Raw genomic sequence first — 13,807 nt, forward strand, 5'->3', positions numbered from 1 at the left:
CACCATCATCATCATCATCATCATCATCATCATCACCATCATCATCATCACCATCATCATCATCACCATCATCATCATCACCACCACCATCATCATCATCATCACCTTTTGATACTATGCCTGCGCTTCCCTAATTTTTTATATATTTTTTTTTCATTGACACTTGTTAAGAAAATGAAATAATTATCATCGTCATCATCATCATCACCATCACAACCATCACCATCATCATCATCACCACCATCATCATCATCATCATCACCACCATCATCATCACCATCATCACCATCATCACCATCATCATCATCACCATCACCATCATCACCATCATCATCATCACCATCACCATCATCACCATCACCATCATCATCATCATCATCACCATCACCATCATCATCATCACCATCATCATCACCATCATCATCATCATCATCACCATCATCACCATCATCATCATCATCATCATCATCACCATCATCACCATCACCATCATCATCATCATCACCATCATCACCATCATCATCATCACCATCATCACCATCATCATAATCATCATCATCACCACCATCACCATCATAATCATCATCATCACTGTCACCATCATCATCACCATCACATCATCACCATCATCACCACCATCATCATCATCATCATCACCATCATCCTCATCATCATCATCATCATCATCACCACCATCACCTTATACTACACCAACACTTTCCAACATTTGTAACTATGTCAAAACATATCTTTTTTTTCACAATTATTAGCTCATTTATTTTTCACATTGACATACATGGCATTATAATAAAGCAGATAGGAATATCATCAGAAATTTGAAGAACATTTAATATACATTAAAATACTCAAGTGATCATAAATAAGACACATTGACAAAGCGATGATTTAAAGTCAAAATCAATGCAAGGCAGTCATAACAGGATCTTGAATGGTTCTGAAGATTGTCATAAAAGGGAAGATCACCCTGACGTAAACTTTGTTATAAAAATACCAGAAAATATGTAGGTGATGGTTAGCCATCAAAGTTTAACAAAGTCATAAGAAATTAAGATTTTGATTTGTGACACAATAAAAGGGCAACTGTTATGTTATACAAAATTCGTGAATATCAATTTTTAATGGTTCATGACTTTTTTTTCTTTCAGGAGCTGGTGTGAAAGGATTTGTCTGTTGATACTGAAGATAAAATAAAAAATATTTAATTTTTTATTGGAAAATATTTCATTAATTTCTTTATTTTTTAATTCACAATACATGGGAAAGCTGCTCGCCTATATCACAAAAAAATAAAAAATAGAATTCTAACAACTATTTTAATCATTGGTGGATTTTCCCCCATACCGTCACCAATAGGCCTATATTGTTATTAATTTTTCTGCAATTTCAATAATAAACTTTTATCAAGGTGAACTTCCCCTTAAGCATGGATGAAATGAAATGGTACAAAAAAGTCACATAATCTAAGATCATGTTAGACTAATAAATATCAGTCTAAATTAATATTCAGCTTAAAAAGAGGACCGGTGCAGTGGTGGGATACTGTTTTTTGGCTTTTTACAGTAAAAATTATACATGCATTCCACATGGAGATTGAGGGGAAAGGGGGGGGGGGTGGATTAGAAAGAGAAGTGAGAATGGGAGAGAATGAAATTAAGGGTCTTCAAGTGGCAGTACTTGAACCTGATGACATAAAATCAATTTCAAGTCATACTAAAGTTTAATTTTACTTTTAACAATAGCTTGAAATTTCTTCACTTTTTTTTCAATAAAGGCACCCTTTGATATGTGCAGACAAGTAAAGTGTGGGATTTGAATGGTGCTGACGGGAAACATTTTGAGATTTCCCAAAGCACACCCAGCACATCTTACAGGATGAGTTTGAAGAAACTTCTTTCGGAAGAAAGGAAATTGCAAAGTTGAGGATTCATATACTCAAACTTAATATAAGTATTACATTCACAAAATTTATTGTTTTATAAAAGAAAAAAAAAACACCTTTTAAAAGTTTCTTCAAACAGCCATACAATTACAAGATAGAAGGTGGCAGCATATCAAAGAAAATTGTATACTTGTAGAATATTGTTGTTAAATATTAATAAATAATAACATCTAAACTTGCTTGCCTGACTTTGGTCGATGTTGGTAGATTTTGCTGAGGGATCAGTAAATGGTGTATAAAAAATGTCTTCTTTCTAGTTTTGGACTTTGGCGCGATAAGCTCAGTCGGTAGAGCGGGGTTTCATATTCCGGTTCCGTATTCTGATGACCCGGGTTTTATTCATTCCCACATGGTGGGCTGGTGCCCTTTGGTAAGGCATTTATCCTCATTATGTATGACTGAATTATTAGCCACACATTGCAGAAAATGATTGATAATAATGAAAACATTAATTTAAATTCAAAATAGGCCACTAAGTATTCATTGCAAATCAAATAAAACAAAGAACAAATATGTTCACTCTTGTTAAGCTCTAAAAAGCTCATGCATGAAATCCAATTTTGAGTACAAAGCACAAGTGATATATCCTCGTTTTAGTACACATATTCACAAAACAACTAACATCATATCTACATAACTTCTGACTAAACTTGATAATTTGACTTAACTAATGGTTACATGTTATGATAAGATATATCTATACAAATACATACATGATTCTGAGTGCATGCAATAAAGATGTAAAATAACATTCAGCCCAATGAGTTAGTATATCATATTCACATTTCAGTGCATAGTGTGCAAGTAAGAATAGAGTTAGTATATTTCTTGCATTATAGAAAGTGAACACTTGCATTATTATATGTGAACAATTTTTGATAGAAATGCATTGTTTTCTACCAATAAAAGCAACAAGATAATGGAATAATTTGCATCTGACTTACGGTACCGACAACTCACACATAAGGATGATTCTGATAAAATTCATAGCATGCCATACACTGCCTTTTGGGAGCAAATTTCACCTTCCAAAATCACATTAAAATTAACAATGAATACAAATATTGTAATGGCAGCAACTGTAGTACCTGTATATTTAATGATTTGCAAGCAACTACTAGCTCATTGCATAATTTTCAAATTAAAACCTTATCTGTATTAATGTTTGAAAATTCAAAACAGTGACATTTCCAAGGTAAAAACTATACAAGTGAAGTTATCGTGATGAAACATTTGATTAAAAAAATTATTGATGATTATTCTTTCTCCTTCAAATTTACTTACTTGTTAATAACACAATAATGAATTGAATAATAAATAATGGAAAAAGGTTAAGAAGTAAAATAGTAGGCTCAAAATGACTTTTGAAGAAGATGCAAACCCTCCATCCATTTCAGACTTTTCGCATTTCTAAGGGGTCAGTCTCTACAACACATCAATTCGTTTGGAAAACGATGCGTTGTAAAGAGTTTCCGCAAAGTAATTGCAAAATCTACCTATTATTACCATGCAGAATGGCATAAACTCATATTAAAAAATCAAGGGTGAATACATCTATCAATCTATCAATTCTACCAGTTATAAATAAAGCATAATGCTGGGAAAATAACACTCAAAATAGCAGAAGCTTATCTACATCAGCCTAACAATAAAAAATAAATATATCCTGAATCCATATATTACATGCTAAAAATGTGAACCTTTAGTCACATGATCCTCATATGCGTGACCGGTTTTACCCTGCTTTGCAAATATTGCAAGCACCTGAAACAAGACTATTAAAATAAGATGGTACAGATGTACAATTATCATAAATGAATATTAGCAGCATTTGAAAATGGGCAATCGACCACTCGTAACTGTCTTCAATAATGCTGATGCTTTAATAAAAAACTTTGAATGAAATAAAAATTCAACAAGTTTCAATATTCATTGTGATTACATAAAAGAAATGGATAAGATAATATATCTTAGAAATGCAAGAAATGAAAGAAGTTTAAATGAAAACCACAGATTTTCTGAGGTGAAAACAATTATTTTCATGTGTATGTTTCACACAATTTGCTAAAGATCAAATCAAATCCATCATGTGAACACAGGTCTTTAGTGCCATTGATATCACATGGCATATAGGGCCCTTGTTCACATGATGGATCATATTATCCAATTCAAACAAGAAAAGTTTGCTTTTTGTAAACTCCTTTAAACAGGCGCAATAATTCCTTTACATATCTAAATAGATAAATGTGAAAGTGTAAGAAAAGAGTAAGATGTGTACATTACTAATTAGTTGAATAAAGATATAGATATCACCAGCTTAATACAGTAATTAAGACTGTACAATTGCACATCTTGTAGCTAGTTTCCTCGCTAAACATTAACATGATACTTGATATATTTCTATTAACATGATTCTGGATATATTTCTATGAACATGATTCTTGCTATATTTCTATTTTGTTATATATTCATAAAGTTTTCATTTTAATTAATCCATTGATTTTTTTACTGATTTTTCAACTCAAATTTTCCACAGACTATTCATTAGTGATTATATGATAAAACTGGAGAATTACAGCTTTTCCAGTTTACAAAAATCTGAGAGACTATATATTTTGCAAAAATTATTTATGATCCAGCTATAGATCACTCTTAGCACTTCTGCTGCAGTCACATCAGCAATACAGACTCTATAAAGAAAAACCCAAGATTATTAACAATATCTAAGAAATTATGGAGGATCGGTCATTTGCACATGCTGGATCTGCCCTATGGAATCAGTTGCAATATCATATTCAAAATATTTCAAATGTTAATTGCTCGAAAAACCCATTTGTTTAAAATTGCCTTCCAATTGTTTTCTTTCAGTGACTGTTGATCTCTTATCCTTTGTCACTTCCCTCCAAGCTTTTCATTTCCTCAGCATCTCAATGTGGATTTGGCACTTTTAAAAGAATCTGCATCAGAAGATCTTCCATAAATCAATTGGTGTTTAACTTGAAGCAGGGCCTATCAAGACCTCTGGTGCATGCACGTTTTGCTCAGCAAACTGAACTAGAAACCAATTTCTCTTTCAAATTAAGGAGTAATCGCTAACCTTTGCGTTACGGGCCCCGAATATGGAAAAGAAAAAAAAAAGGAGTTCATAACCACTTCTAATTCAATTTCATGTAGGTCGAACAGATTTCGGAGGTCATAAGATATTAAACTTTATAGGCAGAGTCACCAATGGCATAATATCAGTCGATTTCATTGCATTCCATTAAGAACGGGGTCTTGCAGCACAAAAATCAGTGATTGATTGTACAATTGTCCTTATCAATCCCTAGCAAATACTGAACTATGCAATCACTTGTAAAGATGAGTCCTAAAATCAATTATTAATCTTTGTGTGACCAGGCCCTGATTTCTTTCTTTCTTTAAGGCTCTGTCACATCGTTCTGTGCAAGACTTGCGTGTAAGTTGAGGGTGATTGCCCACAACTCACCCACATAAATGTTTTGAGCAAGTAAAAAAAATATTCTGCATGCAAATCACACTTGTGTGCGCTTCTTTGGGCAACTGCGTGTGAGTCAATGTAAGTCACCTGCAGGCAACATATGGGTAGTAAAATAGTTATCCGCAAGGCTTGCACGGAAGAATGTGACAAGGTCTTTATAGAGAAGTATTGTCATTAGTAAATACATGTTCTTGTTGCTCCTCTGGATGAGGTGTAAATAATGAACTAAGTGCCCTGTCTTACAAAGAGTTACAATTGATCCAATCAACCACAACTATGGAAAGTCGACAACTCCAACATCTAAAATGCATAAATTTACGCTATTTCTTTTAATTTCTTTTGAATATGATGACAATGCAATGTGTTCGTCTTAGTGTACAAAGGGATGATGTGTCAATTTCCTGTATGAAAAATTATGACATTGATGGATTTCAATCCTTGAGGGTGATTAGATCAATCTTGACTCTTTCTAAGACGGGACCCAATCTCTTCTCTTGAGTCCAACAACAAAGTTAAATTTGATTCATTTGGGAAATCAAAATCTGGGCAAACATAATTTTGGCATGAACATAATATGTAGGGAGATGTGAAGATGATAGTGAAGAGATCGCTGTGATTGGCCTCCAACTTGTAATGTGACATGATGGTGCATCATTTAAGTAGACCTCCTCACATCATCTCGTATTTATTGGCATTAATCATTTTGGCAAGGCAGCAGGATAGCACAATTCCAATTAACTGGAAAGAAAAAGAGAAAAAAAGTTTAGAAAAATTAGTATCAATGATAACATAAATAATAATGTCATATTTTACCCATGGTAGCCACTTCAGTTCTGAAAACTGTTCTCCCAGCGGGCCTTGCTTGACATGATAACAGTATTATTTCCCCGGCTTTAGAATGGCTACCTTGATCAGGCACTCGAGCATTCAAGGAATTTCTTCCTACCGGGTATACATTTACTAAACCTGGGTGGAGAGTGGCAAAAATAAATGCCTTGCCAAAGGATGCAAGTGCTGCCTTGGGATTCCTATTCACACTCTTATTGAGGAACATAGATAATCACTACCCCTTCTGTCCAGTATGTTTGCAATTACATTTTTTTTTTCAATTTTCATTTAATAAAGAAATAGTTTCCTAATCTGACATCAAACTTTTTGTCTGCAGGCAAGCCGGTCTGTCCATCCAATTTACAGATACTTTCCTTGTCTCCACTATCATAAATTATTTTTATGGCAAATCAGCAAGCCAGTCTGTCTAATGGTAAATCAAAGAGGCCAGTCTGTCTGATGGCAAATCAGCAAGCCAGTCTGTCTGATGGTAAATCAGCAAGCCAGTCTGTCTGATGGTAAATCAGCAAGCCAGTCTGTCTGACGGTAAATCAGCAAGCCAGTCTGTCTGATGGTAAGTCAGCAAGCCCGTATGTCTGATGGCAAATCAGCAAGCCAGTCTGTCTGTTTGATTTTCAGCTACTCTCCATGTCTCCCCCTAACACTTTATGGTATGTTCAAAAGCTAGCTTGTCCAAAAAACAAGCTACAAGATTTCAACGCCATTCATCAGACCTTTTGTCTGATGGCAAATCAGCAAACCAGTCTATCTGCCCAATTTTTTTAGCTAATCCCATACTCCTTGTCTCTACATCATTCAACATGAGACATGATAACAAAATCATTATGATATGAAAATACATAACATGACAATAACATGACATAATAAAATCTGCATGATATCATGAGTCTGTTAGCACAATTTTAGAACATTTAGACTTGAAACAAATATCTGCTTTTATTAGTACACGTAGTTTGATTTTTCTAACCATGAATGAAACAATTTTGTTCGAGCAACATTTTCCCATCACATCTTAACGTAGTTGCATCATGTCAGAATGAGGCTTGATGGATATTGAGCTTACCTGGAAAGCTCCAAATGCAAGAGCACTGCCAGCAATGATGCCCATTTTACTGCTCAGGAATGATGTCACCTTAGCTGAACAGCCCTGCAAACAGACAGATACACGTAGGAAGGAGAGAAACATTGTCAAGTCATGATTCCTGGTGGGTGTTTCATAAAGCTGTTCATAAGTTAAGAGCGACTTTAAGAACGACTGGTGAACCTTTCTTGTGGTAAATTGTATATTCATTGGAGATGGTTTAGTGCATAAGAAAGGATCAACAGTCGTTCTTAAAGTCGCTCTTAACTTACGAACAGCTTTATGAAACGGCCCCCTGATAGTATGTTCTGATTAAATGTGAGTTTAACTGTGGTTAAAAAGTACATGTATAAGAAAGTAATTGCAGCAAACAATTAAATGAGAAAGCATTTATAATCAAGGTTAATTACCACTATATCATCATAGATCTAAATCAACTCATCCCTGTGAAAACTGATAATTCTGATGATCACTAACACAAAAAGGCATATGTGGGACAGTGTATTAATATTTTTGGGAAATATACCAGACATTTCATAAAATTCCGTGCTTATTTTGCTCATTTCTCAGCAATTACACTTTTTTCCACAGCCATTTGGCACACTTATTTTAAATTTCTACATACAAACACTTGGGTGGTCATTTTATTGGATTCTGTTTGAACTGATTTTGAGATCATTACCACAACTGGTATTTACCTTTTAATGAATAAATACAATACAATGCTTGTTGCATATATCTTCAACAACTCTTTTGATAACAATGAGTGATTTCAAGTCCAGTGTTGCCTTCTGGGTTCCGTTGCAGAAAGAGTTGCGTTTAAACGCAAGTCAAAAAATCAATCGCAAGTCCCAAATGCGCGCTGTTGATTGGTTGAAAATCAAGTTGTGCATGATTTTTAGAGTTGCGATTGATTGCAACTCTTTCTGCAACGGGCCCCTGGTGTTGGTGTTACATCAGCTTTTGCATGAGCATCACACCAAAACATAAAATGAAGATGGTCCTGAAAAGTCACTCACTAGATGTTCAGCTGTCCATATCGTGATCTGGATTATATTTGTGTAAACTCAGAATAAGATTTGGAGGTAGGAAATGCAATCCAAATTGTGCTTCCAACACCAATACCAGACTTGAAATCACCAAAGAACACAATCAAACATCCTTTGTATAAATAGAAGGATCACCTATCTGAACAGTTTGGTTTCCCAAGAATAGTATTTCCTAGTGCAACAGGAAATCATTCATAAAGACTTCTTTATAAAGATCATTTTTGATGTCTCACTTCGGTGGTCTAAGTTTCGCTGTAATAGCTGGGAATACGGCACATCTTTTTTCCACAAGACACAAAGCGCAACTGTTATTACCCCCATTTTAGCTCAAACAACCGCTTAGTTCCGGCACTCAATGCTTTTGGGCAATTAATTCTGCCAGGTTCCATTCTCCTCACATGGATAGAGTGCATCATAATGTGGATCAATTTCTTGCAGAAGGAAAACATTGATCACATAACCAGGATTCAAGCACACAACCCTCTATTTATTTTTTTTTAGATATAGGCTTTGACTTGGTGGTTATTTTGATATATGAGATCAACAAATACTTTTTTCAAAATTCATAAACATATGTTTCTAATTAGGAATATGTTAACACAAGAATCCTTTTCTTCCCTTGCTGGTAAAAGTTGTTTTAGATGTGGCATTTCCAAATTGTAAATTGAGTAAAACACTTTGATATACAATATAGTAAACCCCCAAATATCTTGTTCAATTCTCTACAAAACTTCTATCTAATCGCAAACAATTTTCATTCTGAATTGCTAACAATTCCATGACATTTTGCTGAGAATCATTTTATAATCTCTTTACGGAGGCTGACTATTCAAATTTTGACATTTTGAGATTTGCGATGATCTACTTTTTCAATTATAAGTTATAAAATGCCAACTAGTGACATTACATTCTAATCCATTCTAATGCACTCATATTTAGAATTGTTTACTAGCGTTATGTAAATATTGACATTTACGACAGAAAAATATTTATTGTCAAGAACCCAACTTACTGATGCTAATAGCCTTCAAACACATAATGATAGAGCTGAGGGCTATTACTGAACTGTCCAAATAGCATCTATTTTTAAAAAGTTGCAAAAAATAACCCACATGAAATAGTCTGCATTCACAAACCCTGTTTGAAACCCTATCAACAAATAGGTTTGGAAACAAGTCTAGTACAAATTCAACTTTTTGTTTTATTTCGTCTTCAAATCATATGTTAAAGTCAGGGCATATAGGCTGAAAATTCAGACCACTTTCTTCAAATGAAAGGGTTGCATAACAAATCTAAAGTACATCAGAATCTTAGGCTTAAATACAAATGGCTTAAATAAAAATGAAAAGAATTATTACAAAAAAAGAATCAATTTCAATTTATTTACCATCTTTAAAAATAAAGCCCAGGCTTTTTTGGTGCTGCTTTTATTAGCACCGGACCAGCACCAGGCCCACGTGCCTGAGTTTTTTAATGGGTGATCATAAAAGTATTGTGGCTCTGCTACAGTTACTGAATGCAATTTTTATTGTGTGGTGTGGACTATTTCTAGCGCAGGCCCGGTGCGGACGAAAAAATCATGACTTACTGAAAACAGTATAAATCACATTTAGCTCTCTGAGAAACCTCCCCCTGACCCACTTAATGTGCCCAAGTACCGCAAATTAAATCTCCCCTGCAACTTACCTCGTCAAATATATATAGCGTTCCATTGTTGCCCGATATCTGGACACCGTCCTTTGGCTTGGCATCTTCACAGACTTGAGCATCTACTGTCATGTTGCAGCAGCTAACGGGTACAGTGTCTGTATGGGTCTCTGACCATGTGGTACCTGCCAGCCAGTCTGAGTAGTTTGTACCCCCGCAGCAGAATAGCTTTAGGAGAATAAAGGAGGATCTGGAGTAAAGTACTACTGGTATGTCTAGGGGGTTATTCGATCTTAATCAATCTCCTTTGATGCACGTCATTATCAGCTTGCAATAAAAACAGCAGAAATTGTATATGTGTAGTTCATGTACATCTAAATTCAACATACTTTGAATGCTTGATTGATTGATTTGATTTCTTCATATTCAACATTCAGAACAATATAATAATAGTAATCATCATCTACATGTATATAGTGTTTTAGCAATGCATTAAAAATGTGCATACTGGTCTGGATCAATTGCCTGTGCAGTATCAGAGCTTATCCCTATTTGCCCAAACTCTTGGAATGTTTCTGGTATTCCATTCTGAGCAATCCAATATAATTATCACAAGTACATGCAAACACTGCAAGATGTTAGTTTTTATAAACATTAAGGGCTGACTGCACTGTTACATCATCTTCTGACACAATCTTTAAATGTAAATGTACCAAGATTCCTTATACTTTACATCCAATTATGATATATTTTCAATTTAATGCTTATTTGATTTTTCTCTTTATTTTTATTCCAATCGACAATATTGTTGGGGTTGAACTTTGACCTTTAAATTAAGGTTTATTATACCAAACAATGCTTGAGAACACAGGATTGGCTAGAACTGAATAAAATCTGACACACAACTCACAGTTTCTTGAAGATTATCAACATATTTGTCAAGTCCATCTGTATCCGTTGCTCCATATTCCTCAATATGTGTTGCAAGACCACTTTTGAAGCTTGATGTAAGCTGGAACGAAAATGAAAACAAAGGAATCATGAATAATAATACTCCGAGCAATACTTGCTAGTACTGTATAAAAGTTGCAGTATTACCTTGCCTTAAATAGAGCTAAAGATTTCTGAGTTTCAATGAATAAGTTTTTGCCATGTCCCCATAACCTCACTTGGGTTGAGTGCAGCACAATAAGGATAAATTGTTGCTGACAGAAATAAAGCCATCGACATACATCAACAAAGTGTTCTGAATATATGATACTATGATAAGCTATGAAAAAGTGTGAATAAAGTGGCTACAAGAGCTCATAAATTCCTTAAAAAAGATACTATTTATAATACACAAACATTCATATTATATCAAATACATTCATTGTCACTATGGGCCCCGTAGCAGAAAAGTTATCATTATGGGTAAACTTTCATTGAATCCTTGATTTTGATTGGCTGATGAGCACTATTACCATGGTAATTAACATTGGATGTCAAATTACCATTACAGTATTATGCAACAGGACCCTGATATCCTACTTTTAATTGAATAAGACAGAAGATAAGTATGAAGTAATATATTGTTATCTTAATCATAATTTCCATGTGAGAATATTCATAAGTACTTACTCCTTTTTCAAATATAAACCCAGCAATTCCACAGGCAAATAGAGCAATGAAGACCACAAAGACCATAACAGTGTACTGCAAAGAAAATAAATATTACAATTAATGGAATGATAATGTTCAAACATAATAAATTAGATAATACCGTAAGTAACGGTGTATTAACCGCACCTTTTTCTCGGCGGGATAGAAGCAAAAGTCGGGGGTGCGGTTTATACACGGTGACGGGTCTGAGCCAGCCCGCCGTAACCCCTCCCGTACATGTACGATGTCTGCCAGTTCACAACACATCGAGTGGCCGGGCGTAGCCGCCCAGGCAATGTCGTTTAGAGGGGTATGAGCCGCGGGTAATGGGAAGCAATTATTACGAACTTAATTAAATGTTGTCCATAACAAACGCACCCACCTTCATGACACTAATTTTGACTTTATTCTCGATTCAAAGTAGTGAAGTTCCCTGGCTAATTTAAAAGAGACGCCAAGCTTACTCGGTAATATTTTGTCACCGCTGAGCGAGAGTTGAGTGAGCTTAGAGATTGCGTTGTAATGTGGTCATAGTGCGACTTACATGTAAGCTGGCGCTATTCAAAGTCCTGTTTCGCGCCAGCTTGTTTTTTCCTTCCTGTTTGCTTTTCATAAGATACCATGTAAACCACGCACGAGAGAGACGGCACGAAGCCGTAAAAAACAACTGGAAAAAATGTCAATTTCTTTGTTTCTTGAACCTTCCTGTAATCCCGTATCCAAAATTCATGCTAAGACATCAAATTTCTGAAAGTGATTGTGAGGTTTTGATGCAAGAAATGTGAATGTTTCTTCCTCCTACGCTGGGAAAGACACAGATCATAATTTGATAAGATGTACTGGCATGACTGGTACTGTATCGTAGTTTGCAATGTAATGGCAGTGCTGTGTGTGTGTACACTGTGACTGTGAGGTGAGTGAGTGTGTAAGTTGCCAATATTGTCGGGACCGTTCTTTCTTTCTAACATTTGTAGATGAATTGATCAAGAACAGCAGATTTCCGCATACCGGTAATCTCTTTGGATACTTTGAAATCTTAAAAACCTAGATTTTGTTTCTTCGTACCTCAAATATGCATGTAAATGTGAGAAGAATTTTTTTTTTTTTTTTTTTTTTTTAGTCCAAAGTTGGGGGTGCGGTTAATACACGGGTGCGGTTAATACACGGGTGCGGTTAATACACCGTTACTTACGGTAGTTCAAAAAGAAAATAGATATATAGACCGTTTCTGCTAGCTTCCTGTTGATTCTAGATGGGATCAATTGGGGCTTGAATTTTTATTTCCATCTTGACCCCCCCCCCAAAAAAAAAAATGTATATATGTATTTCAAGGCAAAGTGTATAATTTTCTCCACACTTTGCCTTTACATTATTTTTTTTTTTAGAAAGAAATTCAGAATAATGTAAACCCTTATCAAATCCAATGAACATGAAAATCCATAGTTTATTGTTTGAAATAGACATGAAATGAAATAATCAGAAAATTTGCTTTGCCCAATTCATCATGGGCCCGGCAGCCACTGTGCAGCACCAGATAGACAAGGTTCTATCCCTTTCATTGTTGAACACCAAACAGGGTAGCAGCAACTCCCATCTTTTAACGTCTTTTGCTCTGACGCGGCTGGGGTTTGAACCCCCGACCTCCCGGTTGTGAGACGGACGCTCTACCAACTGAGCCAACATACCAGTATTTGCTTATCATGAAATTTAATACACCCCCAAAATTTAGAAATATCATCCCAAACGCATTATCTGAAATCTTGTTTTGTGATTACACTTCATTCAGCACGGCTCATAAATAATGCATGTACTTTCTCTCAGAAAAGGAGGCTGTAATATCACCATTGTCAATATCAGAAATATGGAAATGGTGCTTTATCTGTAGTATAGAGAACTGGGAGCAGCCAGCCAATTTGCCAATGCATCCATGGAGACGGCAGCATAACCTATAAATTATGAATCTACATGAACAAACATACACAATGAAGTTGAAATTACAGCTGTCATTATCATCAAGTTAGATCATTTAAACTAACTGTAACAAAGGTGTATATACAATGACCTACAAGGAGTGGAAAGCT

General features: G+C 35.1%; 1 protein-coding gene across 1 annotated transcript in view; it reads right to left on the minus strand.

Moving 5' to 3' along the window:
* Window positions 1-5,975: 5,975 nt before the first annotated feature.
* Window positions 5,976-13,807, minus strand: part of LOC121430011 (tetraspanin-6-like) — a 34,485-nt gene continuing 26,653 nt past the window's right edge. Inside the window, exons 3-7 of the mRNA XM_041627280.1 lie at window positions 11,706-11,780; window positions 10,996-11,097; window positions 10,125-10,313; window positions 7,372-7,455; window positions 5,976-6,197 (exon numbers count right to left, since the gene is read on the minus strand). Coding sequence (XP_041483214.1) covers window positions 6,129-6,197; window positions 7,372-7,455; window positions 10,125-10,313; window positions 10,996-11,097; window positions 11,706-11,780 — 519 coding nt within the window. The 3' untranslated portion in view covers window positions 5,976-6,128. The remainder of the gene's footprint in view (window positions 6,198-7,371; window positions 7,456-10,124; window positions 10,314-10,995; window positions 11,098-11,705; window positions 11,781-13,807) is intronic.

The sequence above is a fragment of the Lytechinus variegatus genome, chromosome 16 (assembly GCF_018143015.1).
Source record: "Lytechinus variegatus isolate NC3 chromosome 16, Lvar_3.0, whole genome shotgun sequence".
NCBI lineage: Eukaryota > Metazoa > Echinodermata > Echinoidea > Temnopleuroida > Toxopneustidae > Lytechinus > Lytechinus variegatus.